We start from the raw sequence: 25,081 nt of genomic DNA, 5'->3' as shown, positions 1-25,081 counted from the left end.
CTCCCCCCCAAAAAAAAAAGAAAAGCAGGAAATAGTGATACCTTGAAATACTCAGATCCTTAAATGAAATACTCTCATAGGCATTGCCATTGACCAGACTGATTTTGTAGTCTGACTATAGATTCAAAAGACAGCCAAAATTTTTCCAGGCAATATTTTTTATTTCCAATGTATAAATGAGGAACAAAAACAGAAGAGTTTAAGTGACTGAGCAGGAAATTGGTTGCCTCGCCAAGAAATAAAACTAAATTTCAAAACACTTAAAATGTGACTATAGGTTCTCAGTATATTATTATAGTACTGTCAATGTAGCATATTTCTTGACTTACTTTTCAATTGGAGCCAATGAAATTAATCACTGGGTTAATTTTAAATACAGTTTTGCTGACTCACCTGAACTATACTGTCGTATATTATTGTAACAATTTATATGTGCTGACAAAGAAGATGGCTTTATACTCATGAGGATAAAGTTTTAAAAAGGTGGTATTATTTATACTAACGTATCAGTTGACAAGAAAATTCACTAAATATAAAAGCATGGTCTGAAATTCCTGAGAGATTTTTCCTGCCTGAGTGACCAGCTAGTGAGAGTTTATGTATCGTTTCAAGTCAATTAGAGAACTTGTCTTAATAAATCTCTTCAGCATCCAGCCAGGTGATAAATTCATGTCAAACATGACTATGCTGTTTATCATTTTATGTGCAATTTTGCACATGCTCCTACTCCTTTCACTACTATTAGATCTAAGTAGACAAACGCAAATACATCTTGTGAAGGAGTGCTGATCAATGTGCTTTCCCGTGCTTGAAGATAAATACTTCAGGTTAACAAACTGATGGAATGCCACTAATCTTTTGGAAGAAGAAATTGTTGTTGTTGACAGTGAATTTCCCATGAGAATGCAGTAAAATGGGGAGATTATCAGTAGGTTTTGTGTTTTTTTTTTTTCCCCTAGGCCATTAAATATCAGTCAGTATAAAGCATCACCAAAAAGTTGCTGTCAGTGTGTGCTATTATGTTATTTTAAGAGATTGCTTGAAGATAGCAGCAAAATAAAAGGACTTGTAAGTATAGAGAAAAATATAAAGAAATCTTTATTAAGAAATGAGGGAGATCCTTCCTACCTATCCAGTCCAAGGCAGATACTTGTTTCCTTGTTGACAAGTGGTGCCTAATATAGAAATGTTGTGGCTTGCTTCTAAATGAGAAAAATATTCTTACACAACCAAAGCTTTATGCTGTTTGTGTAATGAGTGTATTTTATGCTAAAGATGTTGGTCTTTGAAATAAGGAAGCCAGAAGCAGCCCAAGTGGGCAATTGTCTCTCAGAGAATTTAAAACAGAGATCCCAGGGGAGAAGTCCTTCTCCATTATTGATTCCAATTACAGAAATTAAGATGGACAGAAAACTTGGGAGGTAATTGTCAGAGCTTCCTCAAAGATTCTCTACCACAAAAGCAACACAGCAATGTTTCCTGTAAGACTCAAACCTTGCTCATCTTTAGAAATCAAATCTTTATCGGTTAAATCTTAAAATGTTTAACAGTGCCATCTGGTGACCTTTGCCATAACAACAGCACTGTATTTCAGAGCATCTTTTGAGGATCTGAAAGGGTTGCCCTAACAGCTGCATGTTACTGACTGAAAACTTTGCTTAGGGAAAGCCTGAGACGTTTATTGCTTCTCTTCAATTTTCTTTATTCTGCAGCTTCCAAGACTGGGATAAGCTAATTCATATTTTCCTCCTAGTGGTAAGAAAATTGAAATAAATATCCATGTAATATTTGTATAGTTACAAAGCTGTGTGTAGAAAGACACAAATAATTACTGCTTGGTATCCATTCATCAACACAGCTAATCAACTTCACTGAAACTTGGCTATGAATTGTGGTAGGATTTTAGGCAATGACGAAAGACAAACAAATCATTTATGATGATCCCATATTCAGTGATAAACCTTCACTGTGGTGGTTTCCCATCTTTTCTCATGCATAGTATTTTTAATATAACAGTTTGTTTTAAAACTCTTAATCTTTTAATGCTTTTTTTTCCCCCAGTGAAAAGATAGAGATAATGTATTTTCTTTATCCTCACTATCTTGTGCGCTGAAATTTTAAGCATTGCAGGCCCAGGACTCTCTTTGAGTGTAAGCAGGGGGAATCTCACTGTTGGTCTCTGGAGGCTACTAGCTGTTAAATGAGCTGCTAGAAATACATTAGTTTTAGTTCAAAAAAAAAAAAAAAAAGCATTTGAGTTTAAATTTTGAAAGTGGTTTAATAAAAGCAGTAGTTAGCAGTGACATTGAATGTCGTTTTTCCTTCATGGTTATGAAATTATTGTGCAAATGCTCCTCCCTTCAGAAAAGGCAAGAAGAAAATTAAGTGATTTAAGTAGTTTGGAGAGGTGTCCTCAATATGTACCAACCATGACATAAGGAAGCTGATCACTGATTGTGGACACCATGGGAATACCTTTCTCAGACAAACATGGAGCACCTGCTGAGCTCTGAGACTTCTTCCAGTAGTCATTTGCACACAGCATGTTTTGACATGTACAACAGACCTGGGTAAATGAGCAGAAATAGAAAACCTATAAAGAGCTTCAAAGTGATATACTTGTATTTTGCCTCATAAATATGCACTTGTCACTTTACTGTTAGTCTAATTACAGGAAAAGTGAATAACTGAAAACCACACCTGTGCAATGGGAGACATTGCTCTGCACATTTACCTCAATGCGAAACCATCTGTGCATATCTCTTGTAGTGATTATATTTCTTCATTTTCTTGTTTTAGTTGACTTCCTCACTAAGCAATTATTGCATATCCTGCTCTCTCCATCCATCAGTTCTTTGCTGATTGTTTATTTAAACTCAACTTTGACATTCCCTTTCTGAATTTCAAGGTGATGCTTAGTTCTAGAGACTGTGGGATTGTATTTCTTTCCATACTACATTTGACTTTTGAATTGCAAAATATATTGTGCAGAAGCATTATTTTCCTGCATGTGAAGAGAAATGCTGCATGTTACTGAGTTTTTTAAAGGCTGACAGCCTTGTAGGGAATAAATCTTCTCAATTGATTTAAATTTCATAAAGTGTTTTCTTTCTGGGAAACTTGGTGAATATTTTTTGGTTAGTTTTAATTGATATTTCATTTTATACTGAATAGTATGAAAATGATGAAAAATTTTAATCATATTTTTAGAGCACATCTCAAGGTGGACAAAATGCCAGGGAGGGGCTTTAGTGTTAACTAAAATGACTTTAATCATTTCATCAGGAAGCACAGGAACTGCTTCCAATCCTTTTTCTGCTTGGACTAGACCTTCTCCCTGTGTCACTTAAAGCAGTTCATTAGATGATCATACTGCAAGACATCCTGAGTGGGCAGCTCTCAACTTCTGTTAACACTGAGTAATCATTAAAATACTGATATCCCTTAATGAAAAAAAGCAGAGCCTAGGATTATATTTCTGGAGGAGGATCACTGAGATCTAGAGTAATTATTTCTTCAGTCTTAAAAATAAATAAATAAACAAACAAACAAACAAACAAACACACAAGTTCTCAAAGTGGAACATCCTAATCAAGATTTTGTCCTGTAAGATATATTTTCAAGTCATGGGAGTGGAATCTTTGTTAGAGTATTTTAGGATAAGAAGCCTGTCAAGCTCTTCACCAGTGAAAGTTGTGATTATGTGACATGGGAGTAAGGGCTAACCAGACAAGTTTACAGAATTAGAATCTGCTGGGGTTTATTGAATATGTAACAAATCTATATTACTTAGAAAATCCTTGACGTGAATATATTTAGTGTGAGAAACTACTAAAGGAAAGTATTACATACTTGATACTACTTCTACAAGCATCAAATATTGTCATTCCTAATATTTGGGCTAGATCTACTCTTGGTGGATCAGTTCATTAATTTTGAAATAGAAAACATCAGGGGGATTTTTTAATTTTTTTTAAAAGTTCTCTCAAGGGATTTAGCAAAGGAAATAGTAGAATTGAAATGACATAGTCACAGTTGCCTCATTTAAACCTGTACAGTCTTATTGGTTCCATATACATGTGTGTATTCATGACAGAAATGACATCAATCACATGAAAGATATGTTACTTGATTTGTGTTTCCTTTTAAGAGTGGTCAGATCTAGGTCATATTGTAACTACTAAGTCTCTGGTTTAGTTTTTGTTGTTGTTTTCCTCTTAGTATCATGCTTCTTTATTCTTGGATTAGAAATAAATTTCATTTTCAGAAAGAAAATAGAGTACACTCTACCATATTTCATTCCTAAACCCCAAAGTGAAAGGATCTCTCATCTTTGAAACTCATAAAGTCATGTAGAAGCAGAGCAGGAAATGTACCAGTAGGAGTAATTATCTGTGTCCCAGAAGATCCCTCAGTTTGTGCTGACACTGATACCTTATTTTGTACATAAGTCACGAGAACTCTAATGACCCCAATTCATGCTGCCATTTAGAGACTAAGAGAGCCTGCTGTGCCCCCCTCTTGCTTTTACAAAGCTGACACAAACAAGAAGGACAAGAATCCCAGTGTGTACAAAGTTGCTTTTATCATATCAGCACAACGAACAATGCAGAAATTAAATGCATGCAGGCATTTCCCCTCTAAGTGCAATGCTTGGCATTTAAGAAGCCAGCTGTTGAAATCCCAGTAGATAAAATATAATGTTTCTTATTTTATTAAAAAAAAATATATCAAAATATTCCAAAATAAAACGCTCCATGTTGGTCAAACTTTCTTTTAAGTTAAGAGATTAATACATCCTAAGAAATGTGCTAACATGGTTTATGCCTGGCTCCATCCTGTTTTCCATATTTCCTGCAGTTACTATAATATTTAAAAAAAATTAGTCCTGAATTTGATAATTATTTTTGTTATCATAATATTGTATGTATTTTATCCAAAATGAGAGCACCGGGGCCATAATTTTATCAGTTATATGTTTGTTCTCCCTTCTAATTTGCAGAAGGAGAAACTCAACTTTGCAGGCTGCATACCTACATTAACTTGTGAGTGGATTATTTGGGACTCCTTTTAATGAGTTAAGAAAACAGCCTGTACAAATGGGGTGAATGAGCTTATCATAAACTCTGTTTTCCATACAAAGTTTATGTGTATATACTTACATGATAACAAGTTTGGAGGTTTTTGGGTAAAGCATGATGGAAAACACTGACTGGTGAATATATCATGATGGAACAGAAAGATTGGACTTTAGTGGATAAAGCTACAAATGACAGATAGGACTTCTGAGGTGAAGTAGTGACTGAAGTCACTTGGCTTTCCCTTCTGCATTTTATTGCTAAAGAGAATGATGCAGTAAGAGGCTAACATTTGCTAATAGCATTAAACAGTTGGGAGAAGTCAATTCAAAGGAAATTATAATGTTTGAAAATACACAACGAGATTAAGAAAATTACAGATGTAATCAAGAAGAAAACTAAATTTGAAGATAAAGTAATAATTAAACTATACTAGGGTGTGAAGTGAACTTGCAAATATCTGTGTTCTCTAGCATCAAATTTGTAATCTCAAGTGAATGTTGGTTGCTTTCTTCTTCTCCCCCTCACTCCTTTATAAAGCTTAAAATACTGAGGCTGTATAGTGTGTTTCTGCTGATGTCTATCAACCTTGGATCAAGCACCAATGGAAATGTGCGTAGGAAATAAGACACCAGTCTTAGGAAACTATGTAAAATTAAAAGCTCCAATAAAACCACGAGCTAAGAAGGAACTGAGGTAACAGCCTTTTTTGTTTGTTTGTTTGTTTGTTTGTTTTTGTTTTGGTTTTTTTTTTAGCTGTTTTTTTAATCCCTTTGGATGACTAGGGGAATGCTAGCAAAGGATTATTAAAACATTAGGACAAATGGTAGGGACTATAAAGTTCATAGTACATCGAGAGTTGGCTAGACATCTACTAAGTTAGTTTTGTTTTCCTCAATTTGTTTTTGGTCATGAAAGATCTTTACCAGATCTTACGTAACTGTTAAACAAATATATATATTTACGTTTTATTTGATGGAAATTGAGAGACCAGCATAAAAAAATTCCACTAAATATGCTCTGCCAGCTGCTTTATTTTATTGCAATGAAAAATAATTGTTGTTTGCAATGTACATTGGCATATATAAGGTTGCCTCTTCAATAAAGTTATGCAAAAGGTGAAGGTTTTGACCTCTTTTTTTAAGTGCAAAACTACATAGTGTTTTATTAGTGTTCACTGTATACATCCCATAGGCTGCTAAAGAATTCCACTAAGAGAGGAAATTCAAGGGCAAAACACAAACATCTGATGCCATTTTGTATGTTATAGGATATCCACTCTGGAGCTGTTACTCCACATAGACATATGTCTCTTACAGATTCTTTGGCAGGTGTGCCAGCGTTGCATAAGAGCTGTAATTTCTTTGGAGATATGTTGTTATTACAAAAATCATTTACCATAAGGATCTGAAGTGCTCTATCTCTGTTGATTTGTGTCTGGTCTCCTTGAGATATTAATATTTCTTTCTCCACAAATTAGCTTGCCTGGCTCATTTGACCAAATGCTTTTATATTTGTGAAATGTTTCTGGAGTCCAAACAGTGGATGGGAGCATAATAAAGGATGGCCAGTCCATTTCAGCAGTGGCAACAACAGTCACCTCCACCAGTGTAGACTGTTAATAGCATAGCATGCAGGATCTTGTTCATCACTGGTGAAAATGGTGGTGAATGCATTGAAATATAGTGCTTTGTACTGAGAATTCTCTGTATCAATGTTATGATGCTTTTTGTATCCATTGTAGCTTCCACAGAAATAAATAGAAGGTATTACTTTCAGAGCGACCTACATACGTTGGTCTGTCCTGAGTGCTCCTATTAGATTTTATTGTTCCATCAATTTTATGTCAGAATACATGACGCGCACGCATCATAGATCACAAAATTGATAAATGCTCCCATTCATCTGATGTGCCACATGAATCACTTCAGATAGTGATAGAATATTTTAAAGAACTGACAGAACCAGTTCAGCCAGAATTGTTTTTCTTCTCTCCTGCTGCGAAGATTCTGTGGAAATAAGAGTGGAAAGGTTCTTGGTAGGTCAAAATTTTATAGTTTGTAAGAAAAAGGTACAAGAACCAGTGACCCTGCACATAATTGACCTCGACATCAAAATCATTGACTGTAGATAATCTATCAACAGAAGCAATACAGAAAAACATGTTCATAGTACTGGAACAGAGAAGCTATGCTTAACCTTAAACATCTCACAACAAACAAAACAAGAATCAAATACATTGCCTTCTTGAAAGTGCTGTATGACTAAGTCAAATGGTACATATTACCACTCTGAAAATATCTGAGTTATCCTATGACATGCTAGGCCAAACCTTTGAATAGACATTGCATAAGAAAGCTCCAGACAGCTCTTCTCTCTAACACTGAATGCAGAAATTTTCCAGGCTACTGGTTTGACCTTTACGTTATGTAAGAGAAGCACATAATTTTTCAGGGGTGCATAATGTAACTGAGATGTGATCTCCTTTACGATGTAGTATTTAGTCATCAGAGCTCTCTGGAGAGCACTGCTGTATTAAATACATACGATAGGCCAGATACAGCTAAACTTAGGCAGTGGATGAGTATATGGTTAAGCATTTTGTTCCCTTCTTCTTCTTTTTTTTTTTTTGGAGTGGAACATACAACATCTGAACTTAATGTGCTTTCAACAGTTAGGACTTTACCGACTGAATTAAATATGTATTCTAAGTGCCCACTGGCTTCTAATTTAAACAGAGTCCAAGGGAAGAAAAACTGTGTTCACTAATGAGAAGTTTTCATCTACTTTATTTTCTATTAATTTTTCATCACTCTTTTTATTTGCCTTTCGAATGTACCCCACCTTTACCCATTTTATTTCAAGATCCCAGTCTTCTTTATCTGACCTTTTAATTGTGTTTGGACTGGGCAGGTGAGATACTGCTCCTTGTCCTCATAGTGCTTTTGAATGTCAGTTCTTATAAATCTCAGTGCTGTATATTTCTTTAAATGATCAAAAATGTCCCTGAAAGGTCATTTGAGTTGTTGGTCAAGAAACAGATATGAGTAAGAAATGATGTAGATATGTTAAAAATACACAAAGTTTTGGTATTATTGTTGTGTATGTAAATGAATCACTTTTATAAACAATAAAAATAAGAGACTGTAATACGTCAGTAAGTATAGGCAAAAAATATTTGGAAAATTCATTCATATAATTATTTAATTCAACATGTATAGCAGATCTGGAAGGAAGTTTGGGTTTTATTTATTGATTTATTTATTTAGTAAGTATGGGAACACTTACAAAATAGTCCAGGGCTCAATTATCGACAGTATAATTGCCAATAATTGAGCAATGACCTGAAAAGTCTCTTCCTTCTATACCAAATGCTGAAGTAGAGCCTAGTATAAATGTTTTGGTTTTTTTTTCAGTTTCTTCCAGTTTCAGTTTTTGGCTGGACCAATTAACTTTACTTTTATTGAAGAATTGACTTACCCATTTGAAGAGAAGCACCCTCTGCTTGTGATTTCTTCCATCTCTGTACTTAGTAAAGTTTCTACTACAGGTTTGGACCAGTATTTCTTACTCTATCATTTTCTGCCTGTTATTCAGCAGGCAGTGATAGAAATGGTTGTTTCTCTTCTGGATCAACAAGAATTTTAACAACTGACGTTTCTCCAGGCTGTCTCAGTGTGTCTGATCTAGTAACTATTAAGCTTCAGCAAATATCTACAATTCCTGTCCATACTTGCATTACTAACATTATTATTACTCAATAGTAAGCCAAGCAAAACAGAGGTCCAGAGCTAAACAGCACATAGAGACTGATGCCTCCGAGTCGTGTTTCTTCCTGTTTCTCATAATGAGAAAGTGACTTTCAGCTAGTTTTTGGGTTATGATGTTGTTACGAGGGCTTACAGTATAGCTGGACTTCTTAACAGCTGGAGTATGTTTGAGTTTTGTAGCCATCCTTGTCACAATTTTTTTCACTCAGTACATAGTTAAATTGTCCATACAATTTTAACAAATAAGTATGTGCAGAAAAGGGATTGGTCAAATTCTTGGTGCTGCTGCTGATGAGTAGCTGGTAAACCTACAATTATCAGTTTGAGATGTTCACTGGCCATTGATTGTCAAAAACTGGGAAGATAAAGCAGAGAAAAGGTGACTCAGTACATGTCTCATTGACAGTATATTTCCCTAAGCATGTGCTTTTGGCAGTTTTCAGAAACAGGACACTGAACTGATGGATTTTGTGACTGAGCCAATATATTGCATACAGCTCTCTGAGCTCCTTTTCTCTTAGTTTTCAAAACTCTTTGGTTTTCTTATTTTACAAACCATTAATATTTATTCAGGGATGTCATGGTTCAGACAAGAAACCTCCATCCCAGAGACATCTTAGGCATCAGGATGCATTGGGGACTATTGCAAACAGCTTTTCTTCCCTGCCCCTGCAGATGTTTCCTCTCTTGATTATCAAGTTCCATGACAAATTTCATAGCAGCTGTAAAATGAGTAATGTGGGGATTAACCTAGAAACAGCTAATCTGCAAGTCTCCAAGTGTTTTCTCTCTGTTTGAGTAGAGTTTCTTCTTTATGTCTCCTTTTAGCTTTCAGCTGTCCCTTGCCCAACTTTGATTGAATGCTGGAATGAAACTTTGTATAAAACCAGTCACTAACCTGGGATAACTGAGTCGTATCAATGACATATGTCCTTCAGCATCATAAGTTACTCAATGGAAATAGAGTTGGCCTTCTTTTCTATCAATATTTCTAATATTACTAAATAAGCACTTCCTGTTCCACTCCTAGTGCTCAAGTCCTTTCTGTGGTGCTTTTCTATTGAGAAATTTCAAGTTTCCTTTAACTTTTCTACTCTTATAACATGAAAAATATTTTTGTCAGTAGTAATGGCATTACCAGTCACTTTGTCCTGATTCGTTGTGCTACTGCGAGACAAATGGACTTCATAATCTGTCTGGACACTCTGGTTGTTACTTTAACAGATGTTTGATCTCCAAAAGCAAGATGTTCCTCAGCTGTTTTCTAGAAGCCTTTCAGACACTGCTCTAATTCATTTTTATGCCTTCAGCCTTGATTTTAAATCATATTTTTCATTTTCGGAGACATCAGTGAGCTATGGGACTATCTGCACTCTTTGTTCTGTTGTGGATCAAGAGGAGAACACATTTCTAGCTTCATGCCCTGGAAAACTAAATTCTATCTGTACCACTTGCATGATACCTGTTATTTTAAGCAGTTAACCAAATTCAGGCTCTTGGAGATCCTATTTAGTCACAGAGAATATCCTAAGCTCTCTCCTTTGGCCAGGAGTTGCAACTCAGATGATGGCTCTGGCTCACCAGCGCTCAGCCCGCGAGTTTTCCTTCTCAGCTTTTTTAAGGACAGTGCTTTCTGAAGCTCCTTGGCTGTGCCCCAGGCTAATTTGCAGCTTTTTCTCTTTGCTTCACTGAGCTTTCTATTTCTCTCATTAATAGAAAAGCAGTCACAAAATAATACCCAGAAAAAGTCCTCTTCCCACGTGTCCGGCACATATCCTACTGAGCTGAATAGTGACAGTTGCCAAAGTTTAAAGGAAATCTTAAATTGTTTTGGCTACCTGGTTCCAGAAAGAAGCTTACAGCCTTCTTATGAGTATCTATAATGAATTCACAGACAGCTAATTCTGAGACAGCTAATTCATCCACTCAAGAAACTGAACATAGCAAGCTTATAATCAAAGCAGCCCACTTTTGGATTACTGACTGTTTAACTCCACTATAAATAGGCTGCGGGCAAAGAATTGTTCAAAGAAATTAGAATGATTTAAAACAAGAGATAGTTGTGTGGGAATGCAGAAAAGCCAGAAGAATGATGGAGCTTCATTGCTGATACAAATTTGCCAAAGATTATTTTCCTCTAATTTTAGGTATAGAAAAGGGGGAGATAGGAGATAGCTTCTTAAAAAGGGGCTTTTTCATCAATCTTTGTCTTAACATTGTTTCCATCCTAGTAGTATTCCACTGTTTTTCCTTTGATGTGTTAGCACATCCTCTTTCTGGGTATTTTTCTCTATGAAAAGAATGCATGCGTCCACATTTCTTCAGTAGAAATCATGTACATGAAAGCCTTTCTAATTCTGCTGGCAATTGCCTATTTTTGCACAACTTCAGTTGCCTACCAAGATTCTTCACATATTCTCTTAGTATATAATTTATTTACTAAAAATGTTGAGATGAGTTCAGTACTGTGCAATCCCTAATTACGTAGTCTGTAAATAATGATATTTACAGGCAGGTTTATATATATAATCAGGCAGGTTTTTTTTTTTTTTTATGAAACTATAGTTCTAGTATTTTAATAATTAAATATCGAGGTAATTAAGTATGAGTTGAATCCATTCATTAGAAGTTTTGACTTTCCAATTTGAAAGCTTTTTGAATTTGCATATATGCATATTTTCTTGCCTATACATGCTAGCATAACAATATATTTGTTTCCCTCTTATTTTCCTTGATTTCTGGACAGACTAAAGACTTGTGAAAAATATGAAACCCAAGAAAAGTAATGTCTGAAACAGAGAGATGCATGTTTTATTCATGTAGAGAGCTGTTTAGGTCCTGTTTCAAAAACATTAAATATTCTATACACTGTTAGCAGAGAATGCTTGCTTTCATTCCCTGCCAGTTCCAAATCTTTTTCTGTTCTAACATAGTTTCTTGTTCCTCTCTGCCAATCCCAGCTCTGGTTACTTATGTTTTGAGACTTTTCCCTTTTTACTTTCACACAGACTCCAGATCTGAGAGACTGGTGTTTGACTCCTTTACCTCTGAGGCTTAAGGAGAATCAGAATGGGACGAACCTCCGTGAATGCAAAGATGGATCTATTTCATGTCTTTCTTTCCAGTGACATAGCAGAAAGATTGCATACTGCAGTAATGCACAACCTTTGTAGTTCAAGCAAAAATTCTTTCTGGAACACTCAAATCTTCCAGTGCTTTTAGTAACAAGAATGCTTATGGAAACTTAGATTTTGAAATAATATTGCAACATATTTTGCTTTAGATGTAGAAATTAATATTCACGTCAGGAAATAATTGCAGCTGCTGCAGCTATCCAAACACGTGACAGAAACATAATGCACGATTTGCAGTTTCAGACAATTAGCTCAGCATGTAAGTGCTGAATATGAAAGGCCCAGAGAATCCCTTAAGAAACTGGAAACTACAGATCAAGTATTATTTATAGAAATAGTAGTTTATTTCTAAAGTCAGCAAGGAAAACATTTACAAAACCATAGTGATCTTCTTAGGAGAAAAAAATGGATCTTAGATCATCTAGTAAACTGTTAATTATTTATCCATCTCTGCTCAGGAGTTCAAGTAAGAGTAATTGGATGGTCCCTAATGAGATGTGGTGGAGTTTCACATTTTCCCCGTTGAGTTGATAAAAATCAAATTAGCAGCACCTCTGAATATGTCAGCGTTGTGTGAGCAGATAGGCTAATTTCGGCTGTATGCAGGAGAGGTCTGCAAGGGCAGCAGGAGAGGTAGAGGAGGTTGGGAGCAAGAGGAGATGCTAAATTGGCAGTAGTGTTCTTGTCTTTTTCTATTTCGATAGAAATGCAAATTGAATACTCACTGCCTGAATTAATGGCTGGTCTCCAGAAAGACAGTGTGTCATTGATGTGTGCCATCCATGTTTCCAAAGTCTCAGTAAGAAAAAAAATAAAAGGTAGGTTCAACAATTAGTGGAAATATAAAAATTTATTTATGTGGAAAATTACAGTGCAACGCAAGGTTGGAGATGTAGTTCAAATTCATACATAAGAATTCAGTGCTATACTGGGGCACACTTTTCCTTAGGTTGCTGTGCTTGAAGACTACAAATTCTCTGCCTTCAGTTCTATAGGGAAAACAAAACAAAAAGAAAACAAACACAGAACTAGGATTTAAAGTGCCTCAAATAAATCCACATTTGTTTGTGTAATTTAAATGGTAAAAAATAATCTTTTAATGAATTTTAAAACCTCAAACTCTAATGTCATTACTGTTTTGCATTGTGTATTTCAGTTGGAGAATTAATTGCAGAAGGTTACTTGGATGGTATCTCCAAATTCATTGCTTCCTTTGTCTTTAGCTGTTCTATCTCACATTTCAATGGCTGTAGAGCCTCAGTGACTGCATACTCTTTAGTAATGCTTCCTATTTCAAACTCGTACAGCAAACAAGTCTTTATCTCAATTAGGAATTAAATTAGGATATTCATGTCACCCAGCAAGAGTAAGACATACATTTGCTGAAAACTCATTATTCAGGTTGTGCCACGTCAATTTAATCCAATAAAATAAGATGAGGAGGAAGGGTTGGCTGTGACTTTAAAACATCTTAAAAAGAAAAAAAGAAAAAAAAGAAAAAAAAGATGTTCACAAAACCCAACAGGTGTGATTAATGACTGATGGTGAACTAGGAGGAGGTGAAGTCTTTCTTTCTGCTGTCAGTGCACTTGCTGATGGTGTAGCCTGCCCTCCTGGCCTGGCCATCTCCTGCTAGCCTGGGGTTGCCTTCCTGCTGGCCTATCCATCTGCTGCTGCCACCTGCTCTCAGCTGCCCTCTGCACCTGCCCAAGATTCACCTCCAAGCTGGATCAGAATCAGCCACCTAAATTCTTGCTCTTGGAATGGAGGGTAACAGCTTTGCAAACCTCACTGAGGGTACAGGGAACCACACTGGCACATCTCTCTTTTCCCCTAGCTGTAGCTATTTTCAGCAAATTTCCATAAAAGTAGTTAATAATAATTACAACCATCTCTGCATTTGCAGTGTGATAATTTAAATCTCGTTGTAAGCAGCATGTCTTAGTGTAAGTCCTCTCGCACCAGACATTTCGATTTCAGCCCCATTAGAAGCTGCCAGATGTAAGAAATTAAAAGACCTTCCACGGCACCGCCAAGAATCGAATTCTTCTTTATGAGAGGCTTCTGACCCCAATGCTGCCTACCCATGTATCATCAGCACACCTAGGGAGCACCGGATGGGGTGAGCTCTGGCAGGTGATTGAACAGTGCCAGATTGTTAGGAGCACATTCAGCTAAAAATCTGAGTGTTGTGTACAATCGGATAAGCTATTTTTGTTACCAATAGATGAGCTGTACATAACCATTCCATTCTCAAAGGACATTTTGAAGCACTGAACAACAAACAATGAGGATCTTGATCTTCCTATTGTTTCCTGGAAATGTTTTGTTTTGGAGATGGATGAGGAAATGGCTTGTTTTAGATTGAAAAAACAGCTGACAAAGGAGAGGTTGATATGTACAATGGAGTCTAAATTAACTTTACTCAAGAAGCACAGTATCAAAATATAAAGCGTTAAACCAATTTTTTTTTTTATTTTTATTTTTTCATATTGTGGCACAAATCCAAAGATTAATTTTGATTTGTATCACTGTAAATTAATAGAATTTGACCCAAAGTCACTGTCTTTTACTCTATTGATATTTTATCCTTGTTAAATATATTAGAATGTGTTTTTCACTATGAAAGCATTACTATAATTAAGTCAGATCTAAGTAAATAAAAGATTATAGTTAATGGCCAATAATGAGATTTATTTAGTTTACTGTGGCCTTAAGTTAAGGCTGTATGAGCTATTTGGCCTTGCAGAAACAGAATTCAGATCTGCTGCATCTGAGAAAGACTACAGTCTAACTCACACATTTCCTTTCCCAAACACATAAAAAGCTATCCCCAGAGAATAGAATAATTGGATACATATGTATGGAACACTTGTCTGTAACACAGTTGTCGAATGAAGGTAAGAATACAGACAAGAAGTAATCTTATGTTCCCCACTACAACAAGCTCCTTTTCTTACATGTGTTTTGAATGTAAAAATTAGTATCGATTCCAACTGGTTTGTGCCATTATGTTAACTGTGATTTCAGCTAAGAATGTAGCTGAATAGTTAGCAGTTTGCTAGCACTTTCAGTTCAAATCTGAATTCTTACTCAGTGGATCTAAATTCCAATGAGTTAAATCCTGCACAACAGTACTTATGACTTCCAGTGAATGTACCTGGAAGGGTAAAGGGGAACTCTAGGGAAGTTTTGCAGTATGCTGCCAAGGCCTTACAAAGGTGGTAGAATAAAGCTATCTGGATAAGGTGATGATAAATAAGAAAGGAAAATAAGCAGAACATAATGCTCTCCTCCTAAAATCAGCAAAGGTCCAGCTTTTCTTTCCTACACTCATCAAAATCCCTGAATTCTGCCAACCTGTGAACAGAAAAATATCCCTCACATCTTGCCATCTCTTACTTCTGGCAGTCCAACAGAGGGAAGGAAGATGGTGGATCCTGCTTACCTGCTCAGAATTTCCTTTTGTGTTTGTAAGACATTTACCTGTGGGTAACATGTTTTTTGAAAGCTGACAGAGCAGTTTTAATATGAGATACCAGGTTTTGAATTAGTGGTGGAAGCGCTCCATTGTCTCTTTGATTATATCCTAGTACTGTAAGATCCCCTGACTATAATCTTTTTCTTCTTCATTATAACCTATCATCTATTGATATCTTTATTTCCTACTTTGCTTGGTAGTAAGACAGTTTCATCAGGTGTTTTAAAGGGTACTAATAGTGGAGTCAAACTCATTTTCATCAAATTATGGGATTTTGGAAATATTGCTCAGTAGTTCATCCAGTAGTAGTTAATCCATATGAAGAATAAATCTTGACTCTGCTCTGTATCAGGGATACTAGGTACTTAATGCTTGCATTATGAAACTGCAAGCTACAGATAGGAACTAAGGAATTATTTCCTTAGTCCTGTAACCCCCAATTAGATTTTCAGCCACAACCCTTTCAGCTTCAGGAGATTGCAGGCTACTGTCCATCTGTCAAGGCAGAGATTTATCTAACTAAAACTGTGTAAGATCAGAGCAACCAGCTCGTAATTGCCAAAATGACTTTCCCATCAATTAGCTGTTCCTTTGATCAGCAAGCCACTGCAGATTTGGGTGATCAGAGCTCCTCACTCTTCTGGAGCCTTCCTACTGCAATGCAGGCAAACCCAAAGCCTTGATCTTCTTCCCATGTAAGCCTTAGTGCCTTGTTGCATGCATGGAATGATCTCTTTCACCTCCTTGATTGCTAACTTTGTTTGCTAATTTTGCTAAATATATGCTCATACATAAGCAGTAGCAGTCTGATTACTAAATTCAAACAAAACAAAAAGCTTATTATCCCATTCCTTCATTAACATACTAATGGACGTAAGCAGCACCTTGACTGCTTTCTTTCTCTCTTTTTTTCTGCAAGCCTTTCAGCCAGTGCACATAAGTATGCACGTCAGTTAGAAAAGATTTTGGCCCTCATTCTGTGTCTGCATAACACAATTCATGGGGATGGGAGTTCCTCTTTCTTCATTGAGTTCTTGATTGCGAGTTGGACTTAACGATCTCTAGAGATCCCTTCTAACTCCTATAATTCTGTGTCTGTAATTCAGCAGATTTCTGTTGATCTGCATTTTGGTATCTGTTATGCAAGGAGGCTGAATTTTGTCCTAACTAGATCAGAGGGAGATTAATGTTTTTTTTTCAGTATCTTATAAAATATCAAACATACATCTAATCAGTGGAAGGCAGTTTGGTTGGGTGGTGCAATTAGTACGTATGTAATATTTTGTTATATTTTGTTACTGTGCTGTTATACCTTCTTACTTATGTAAGTAAACAGAGTCATGAAAGTACAGTTCGAAAGTAGAAACAAACAAAAAAGCCGTATTATAAGTCTTAGCACCAATAGGAGAGATTTCCTATATTTAAGGAGCTGTGAGTTAATTAGATATTAAATACCAAGTGGAAAATGAACTGCTGAGTCACAGCAATGTGTGTTCCTGTGTATTCCTCATTGTATAATCCCCTTGAAAAGACAATTCTAACACCAGAACTTTTTAACTGACAGTTGGACTAACAATAAGCTCACTGTTTTTACAAAGGTGGAGTGTAGTAGATATGCTAAGTCACAGCTTGAAACAGTGATAGAGCTCCAGGTAGGAAGGTAGGGCCAATCTAGGGGAGCTAAGGTGCATGCAGTGATCAGAAGTGGTGAAGACAGGATCCACCCCTTACCAGCCAGTTGGCAATGGTATCTTGCTGAAGATCCCTGCATATTTGAGGCCTTCTGAAGGTAAGTAGCTTCTTTCCTTTATTGCCCACAGCTCCTGCATTTGAGCCAAACCTCACTTGTTGCAGCCTAGGGCCTTGCTATTCTGCTGTCACTGCTGTGCTTTCTATCGCATTACGTGGGGGAATTCTCTTTAGTGGTGAAGATATGAGATGTATATCCTTATTGTGGCTCAGGATACTCAGAATTGATCAGAAATTGCCAGCTCTGAGTAGAGGTTCTGCATTACGAAAAGCGCCTCGATGATGAAAGATGCTGTTTCTTATGGATGACAATGCTGTAGCTAGATGACCACCAAGACAGGTTTTATGTATTATCACAGCTAAGTTTAGAAGGTGATGGTACTTTGTCTTAATACATCAGCATTCTAACAAGACCTCACAATACGAAACAACAGTGATCGTAGCAGACGATAAATCATTCTTAGCAGTACAGTAAGTTTTCATAGTACATCCTGATGGGTGTCAGAGCTCAGCAGAATACTTTGTGCATCTGAGAGAAAAAGACTTGGCTATCAGATTTCTTCATGTCTGTTTCTTTGAAGCTATAAACAAAATGTAATAACATTTTTTACCAGTAATATCACGGAAATTGGGTAGTAAGTTTCAACTTAAAGGCTTAAAATTTGCATTTAAATTGTAAACAGTATTTCTACTTTGTAGTCATTTCTAAGTCATATTTTTTGTTTTGAAAAATAATGATAATAATCTGTCAACACAATTACTGTTTTTCTTTTAATTGGGTTTGGATTTATGCAATACAACAGAGAGATAAGAGTTAACAATTTCTAATAGAGAAAGCCAGACTCATTTACTAAGAGGATTTTGTTTAAGGGAGTTGGTAAATAGATAGTAGGCTATCACAAACATTAAGAAACTGTAACTTTTTTACAAAAGAGAATTAACAGAAGAAAATATGCATAGCTGGAAAACAGGATTTTGTCTTAATTCCTGGTGATTTTCATGATAGCAGGTTCATTGTTAGTGTTTCATTTTTAAATGTTTTGCAAATATTAGTCGAGCCTCACAACGTCCTTCAGGAGTATCTACAAGTCAATAGGCTGTGCAAGCAGACACTGCGGGGCTGCAGTTGCATCTCAGACTCGGAAAACTCTCTCCCTTCCTCTGTTTATGTCTTCCTCAGAAGCACTAAGTCATTATCTTTCAACAAACTTTTCCTCACCTGCTGGAGGCAGTCATGTAAGATCTGTACAATCCTGAAACATTACAGCTGTCATGGAAGTGCAACAAATTGCCACCCTTTAATAGCACCACATCTATTACTACAATTGCACCAGAGCCTGTTCATAAAACGACCTCATTTTCTTTATATACTCATAGTTAATGCCAGGATTTATGTGCTGTCTGTTGAAATACTACTAATATTTTTAATGGTTCTTAGGTTTTTATCATGCCTCAATTGTTTTCAAGCAGATCCCTGAACAAAGACAGCTGTCAGAATACAGACTGCCTATTGGTATATAAGAGAAATAACTGGTTCCAAGCCATTCAGGCTGAGAGAAATGATATTCACTTTATCATCTCAACATGTTTGCAAAAGCAGTTGAAAAAGCAAGGCAAAACCAAGCTATTCAGGGATTTTGATGATCTGCAAAGTCATAGAGGTGACTAGAAACTGGAGGCAACATACTGGTCCTCTGCTTTCATGCTATAGGGTGGAAGACAAGAAATAAGAGAAGGTAGAGGGGAAGAGATAGGAGAAGATTTTCCTATCTCCCTGCAGGAGATAGGAAAATGCCTGGGACAAGCTTTTGAGAATGATGTGAGGCTAGGACACTGAAAACCTGAGAGAAGAATACACGGAAACCACAGCAATATAGGAAGAATTCTGGGAGATTTGGGTTAGATTTAGGTTAAATATAAGGAAATAGTCTTTTACAGTGAGGGTGGTGAGGCACTGGAACAGGTTGCATAGCAATGTCATTGATGCTCTGTCCCTGGAGACTTTGGCGAGGCTGGATCAGGCATTGGGCAACCTGGCCTAGCTGTGGTGTCCCTGTTCATTGCCGAGGAGTTGGACTAGATGGCCCTTAGAGGTCCCTTCCAACTCTAAGGATACTATGATGGGAGTAGAGGCAGAAGTGGGCAGGAAGAGCAGCCACAGTTGAAGTCTTCAAGATGAAAATTCAGCATACTCCTAAGAAGGGGAAATAGCAGGGTTTGAATCAGTGAGCAGTGAGTCAGAAGCGATCCTTATTTAAGGACCAAGAGAAAAAGAGTTGTTTTGTAAGCATGAATTATATTTTAGAATGGAACAGCATTTTTCATCTTCATCCATCCACAGAAAATCCTTAGTTGCTGTGATCTTCCCTTTCCAAACACCACAAGTCTACATTTCCCTGTGTGCTAACGCAAGCTTTCCGTCCAGATCTGCCTCCCCAGATACCCCTGCATTCCCCATGGCCTCCAGCTGGCTGTTGGCCTCCAGCTACCTCACAGAGCCCACAGGCTCCATCTCGCTGCTGGCCCTGGCCACGGCCCTGCAAGCTGCCCTCATGTTCCTTGGCAGGCAGAGCCAGGCTCACTGGGACGAGCCAGAAAGAGATTTTTCTTTTTTGCAGTTTTCCTGTTAGTGGAGGCAGGAAATACGATTCTCACCTTCCAAGCTATTGATTCCCACAAATCTTGTCAGAATTTAGTGCCTTTAAAACTTGCAGCCTTTCATTTGGTTACAGTTGGCCAACAGTGTCAAAAATTGTAAACTGACAGTTCAAATGGAGAAACACTGCAAGAAATGTAACTGCGTGTGAAGAGGAATGTTCTTTATTTAACATTACACCTAAGTTCTTCCTTACTGTGAGTGCATAACAGCACCTGCAATGTATTATTGCAGTCTGAATCCCCACTCTGAATTATACTGAACAAAATTGGCTGTCCGATGGCTTTGCTGTACCAAGATGTCATGTCATGTATTTTTATACATGCCTTCTGATTCTGGAGATCACTAGACACACAACATTTGCTCTGATGTCTGTATTTTTGGAGAGGACAAGAGCATCTCTGTGGGGCTCAGAGACAGGAGGTCAACCTGAGCGTGGAGATGGAGGCAGGGCTGACTTTGCATCCATAAGAGATGAATGCAAGAAAGATATTCTTTATGTATCTGTGTACATGCCTACGTGTATATGAATTTTTTAGCTCATTACTACATAAAAGCCTGCCCAGCTGAATGCTGTAGCTGAAGCAGATAGGCAAATTGAAGCCTGCGTAGATTTTGTGGCTACTGACAGATTATTTTTAAACCAGTGACTGTATTCCCACAGCGCAGTTTAGTTTCACGGATGCTTACTGCACCTGCTAACAGTCACAGACGAGCTGGGTGCCAGTTGTTTTGCTGCTCCTCCTCAAGCAGCACACGTAATTATCTGCAGGGCTCCTGCTTTGTCTGGCAGTGCTGCCGCTGCTTCCCCCTACGTGTCACTGCCACCTGGTCCCATGGCGAAGTGAGAGACGTTGATAGCCTGCCTAGGAGAAAAGGCAGAAGACAGGAGGGGAATGTGAAAAAAAAGGTGAAATAAGCACAAAGAAAAAAGATAGTCATGCATATACTTACAGACGTGTGGAGCATATTTATGTTAACAGCCCAAAAACATGATATAAGCACTTCCTCTCTCCTGTCACTGCTTGCTTCTTGCAGTCTTGCTTCTTGCTCTTATGTCTTTCAAGACTGTTAGGAAGGACAGAGAACAAGGTCACTTTTTCCTTGGCCAACAGAAAAGCTGATGCATGGAACTTCTGGCTGGCTCTTGCCTGCAGACAGAATACTCTAAATCTGCAATGCATGCAGTTTCCCTAGGGATGGGAAACTTAACAACTGTTTTGCATTTGCAAACTATAATAGAGAGCTTTAGAGAGACAGATACACTGAATGTGACAATTTCAGAGCCTGAATTATACAAAGGAGTCTTAAGTCTACGTTCAGATCTATGTGTAAATGGAATTACGTACCAAATTATTGCTGCCTACCTGTTTTCTAACATAATCACAACTGAGAAAAAATGTGCTGGGGTACTGCTGCTTTGTCTCACAAAACATTTTAAAAGCCATTATTTTAAGTATTTAAGTAGTCATTCCCATTCAATTATTAGAGAAAATGGATGGGCCTGAGGTTCTGTACAGAAGGTCTTATTTCTTTTTGTGTAGATTTTCATGCAGTACTTTATTTTCTTTGTGTAGAAGAAAATATCTCTAGCACCCAGACCAATTTTAAATTGTAAATATACAGAAGAAAAATAGTAAATTCTCAGTCACCACTGCACACAAAAAAAGTCTATTTTCTGTTAGAAATATCCTTCGGATCCCTATGGCCTGAGAGGCTCCAAATGGCAATGGCTCACACCAAGGTTTTTGTTATTTATATTGTTATGAAGTGTTGTCCTTAGTACCACATAAGACCAAAACTGCACAGGGAACTGGAGAGTTATGACAACTTTACACTGAGAAGTTTTAGGGTATATTTGTATTTCAAGTCCTGTAGATACTCTTCTCTTACGTTTAAACCCAACAACCTGCACTACTGAAAGGCATTTTGATTTGAAATGTAGGGAAATAGGTTTTCACTTTCACTTGAACATCCTGGAATAAGCAGTGAAAGGTATTATTTTCAGAGCTCTGTGGCCCTGCAGCTCACATTACTTTATTCTATTGCTGTGTGTGATGCATCATTTGTTTGTTTGTTTGTTTTAAGTATGAACTGACACAATTATTTTGTTGTTGTTGTTGTTGTTGCCACTAACTACAACACACAGCTCTTTATATATTTCTGTTTATGTCCTTTTGGGCTTCTATTCAGTCCTTCTGAGAACAAATATAATTGTTCCTGTAAGCGCATAAAAAATTAAAAGCAGTTTGGAAGTACAGAACATACACCTATGTTTATCATCATCATTCTGCTTTCACTACTTAGCACCATGAACTTCTAACAGCATAGTCATACTGCTGTGAATTAGAGCTGTATTATTCACTAGATAATTAGCAAAAAATAGTGCTAGATTAGACCCATTGAGTTCTACATAATATGAGCCTGCAGTGGGATTTAAGAAGCCAAAGTCAGGCTAATTTTGTCTGGGTGATATTTTAAGGAATGGTGGCAACACAGTTGGCAATGGCATATTTGTTAGAATACAAATTCTAGCTTTTTGATGACTTTTTGAAATCATCAGTGAGATTGCAGCACTTTCTCTCTGCTTCTCTGACAGACAAATGTAAGTTATTTGTGGCTTTGTAAGCCACCACGGAAAATTGCTTTTAGATTGTAGAATTAAAATCTACCTCATTTGTTAAAGTTTATAGGCCACGGTGCTCTTCAGAGAACATAATGCCATGCAATGGCAGCTGTGTATGTATGTAGTTTTGTGCAGAGAGCAATGTGGTTTTCAAATCAGAGAGCAGGATTTGTAACCATTTGTTATTCACACGTCATTCTGTTGCTTCCTTACTGCTTAAATTCAGCCTGAATTTTTATTGTATGTACACGGTAAAGTGCAGACTAAGGAATTACAGGAGCTAAGTTGGCCTGCTGGTCCAAATTACTTGTTCAGAATAATCATTTTCAAATATATATTATGACATCCAAAGCTCATTTAATCAATTGAAGAAGTATATCAGATGAATAAGAAGGAGGCAGATGTATTAAAGAAGTCTTCATGGTTCCCTGAAAAATCATCACAAATACTTCTGTGATTTTGGGAAGGTTGGTTTGTTTGTTTTTCAAAATAATTCAATGTACTTATCATAGAATCATAGAGCATGCTGAATTGGAAAGGACCCACATCAAATGTCAGTTCCAACTCTGAATTACATAAATATATTTCTTATGTTGAAAAATCAGAAGCATTTTAAATCCACACTGCATGTATACATTTTTTCTCAATGAAATATTATGCCTTTTAAGCTAGTATGGTTAGCTTCTTTTCATCTAGCTGCATATGTTACTTTTTATAAATAAGCCTTTTTTTCCCCCAAGAATCAAGCATAACTTCTTCCAAGCCTTCTATTCTCAAGTGTAACTTTGGAAGTGGAGAAATAATAGCTTTAATACTTGGCCTTTATTGGCTAATTCAATAGCTTTATGTACAGTAACTGAGAAAGGTAAATGTAAGGGGGATTATGAGGCAAAGGAGGAACATTTTCTATTTCTCACCCCAAAGGATCTATTCCCTGCCAGGAGACAGTGCTTTGGGAAACACATAAGAAATAGGGCTGGTGAAGAGACTAGGTGTATGTGCTCTCAGTTTTCATAAGCTTAGCATCTACTGAGTCACCTTGCATCTGGATCATCCTTTTCTGCCTTACTTTATGAATTTCTTGAATCCATTTTGAAACCCTTTATACTTTTTCCTCCGTAATTGCATGGCTATGATCTTGTCCATTAGCTCTCATTTCCTACTAATACAATTGATGGTTATAACAGGAAAGGCACAGAAGAGATCCATGTCAAATGTCTTAAAGCTCCTCACAGCTGAAGGATTCACAACCTCCATTGGAGCATGCATTGAGACGTGGCACTGGTCAAGCTGGTAGTTGCAGTTGGATGAGTGAGACCAAGCCTAAGAGCTTTGCACTTGTGTTGTCTAGGAGGATTTGTGGCAGTCCCCAAGGGGAGATTGAGCAGGTTCTGAGGTGGAGTGGAAGTCCTCTTCATTAACTTTGTCTTTCCTTCATGTTGCTTGGAAAGGAGTAGATATTAGCAAACCTCGGAACTATTGCTATCATAACTTACTGCCACTGCCTAATTCAGAGATTCACACAGGGTAGGTCTGACTCCTTCCAACAAAGTAAGCCATAGCTGACAGTTGTTTTGACAAACAGTCATATATTTTGCTATAATTTTTGAAGTTCTTAACAATAATGAATATCTTCCTACAATTAGCTGTAATTGCTTGTGTACGGTTTATTCATTTTGATTATCCACTTACTAATTACTCTTGAAGGCTATAAATTTTACCATACTTGGTAGCACACATCTGGAACGTATAATAAATAACAGCATATGTTCACTGAGGTTACATTACAAAAATCCTCAGGGAGTGAAGGAAAGTTTCAAAATGATTTCAGAAATAAAATACAAAATACACTGATGTGTAATAAAAATATATATATCGGATACTTTATTGCTATGTTGTTGGGTTACGGCATACCAATAAAGTATCCGATATATATATACATATAAGTTCCTTTCTTTAACAAGCATGTTTACCCTTAGTAAGTGCTGCATATGACATCACTGTAATGTAGAATGTTTATGGTGAGGTCAGAAAAATTCTTTTGTCAAATTCAAGTCTTATTAATACAGCATTCTGAAGCATCCAAGTTTTAATAGTTGTCAAAACCATTTCTTTCTGACTTCAGATAAAGTAGCTTACTGAATGAAATTGTCTAAGTGAGCTATGAAAACAATGCTCCTAATCTTTCCTTTTGGGTTTCAAATTGCATAGAAATTATCTTCCTTATGAAATGTAAAGGAAATTTGCAGAACTGAGTAAGCTACTGAAAAGATAATCTGCTTCTCACCCTACAATTTTTTATTTTTTTTTCCCCTCCCTCATCTACTGACAAATATGCCAGCCACTCATGTGAGTAATGTAATCCTACATCTGGAATGTACTGGTGGTGGTGGTAGGATGTATGTACTGCACAAGTGGGAGTCCTGCTACTTTGATCCCAAGAGTTCCTTGTTTCTTTCTAGTCTTTGTCCTTGCTATAATTTTTGAGATTATCACTGATACCTTTTGAAGGTTATCTTTGTTTCCTTTAAGATGGTGTGAAATGATCCTGATAATGAATAAGCATGAGTTTTTGAAAGAGATAATG

The 25,081-nt window shown here is 36.8% G+C and overlaps 1 protein-coding gene across 1 annotated transcript in view; it reads left to right on the top strand.

Moving 5' to 3' along the window:
* LOC104909334 (low-density lipoprotein receptor-related protein 1B-like) overlaps positions 1-8,726 on the top strand; it is a 56,407-nt gene extending 47,681 nt beyond the window's left edge. Inside the window, exon 9 of the mRNA XM_031554317.1 lies at positions 8,495-8,726. Within this exon, the coding sequence (XP_031410177.1) occupies positions 8,495-8,726 (232 nt within the window). The remainder of the gene's footprint in view (positions 1-8,494) is intronic.
* The last annotated feature ends 16,355 nt before the right edge of the window (positions 8,727-25,081 follow it).

Source organism: Meleagris gallopavo, chromosome 7 (assembly GCF_000146605.3).
Source record: "Meleagris gallopavo isolate NT-WF06-2002-E0010 breed Aviagen turkey brand Nicholas breeding stock chromosome 7, Turkey_5.1, whole genome shotgun sequence".
In the NCBI taxonomy this organism is placed as follows: domain Eukaryota; kingdom Metazoa; phylum Chordata; class Aves; order Galliformes; family Phasianidae; genus Meleagris; species Meleagris gallopavo.
This window is presented reverse-complemented; position numbering and strand designations above follow the sequence as displayed.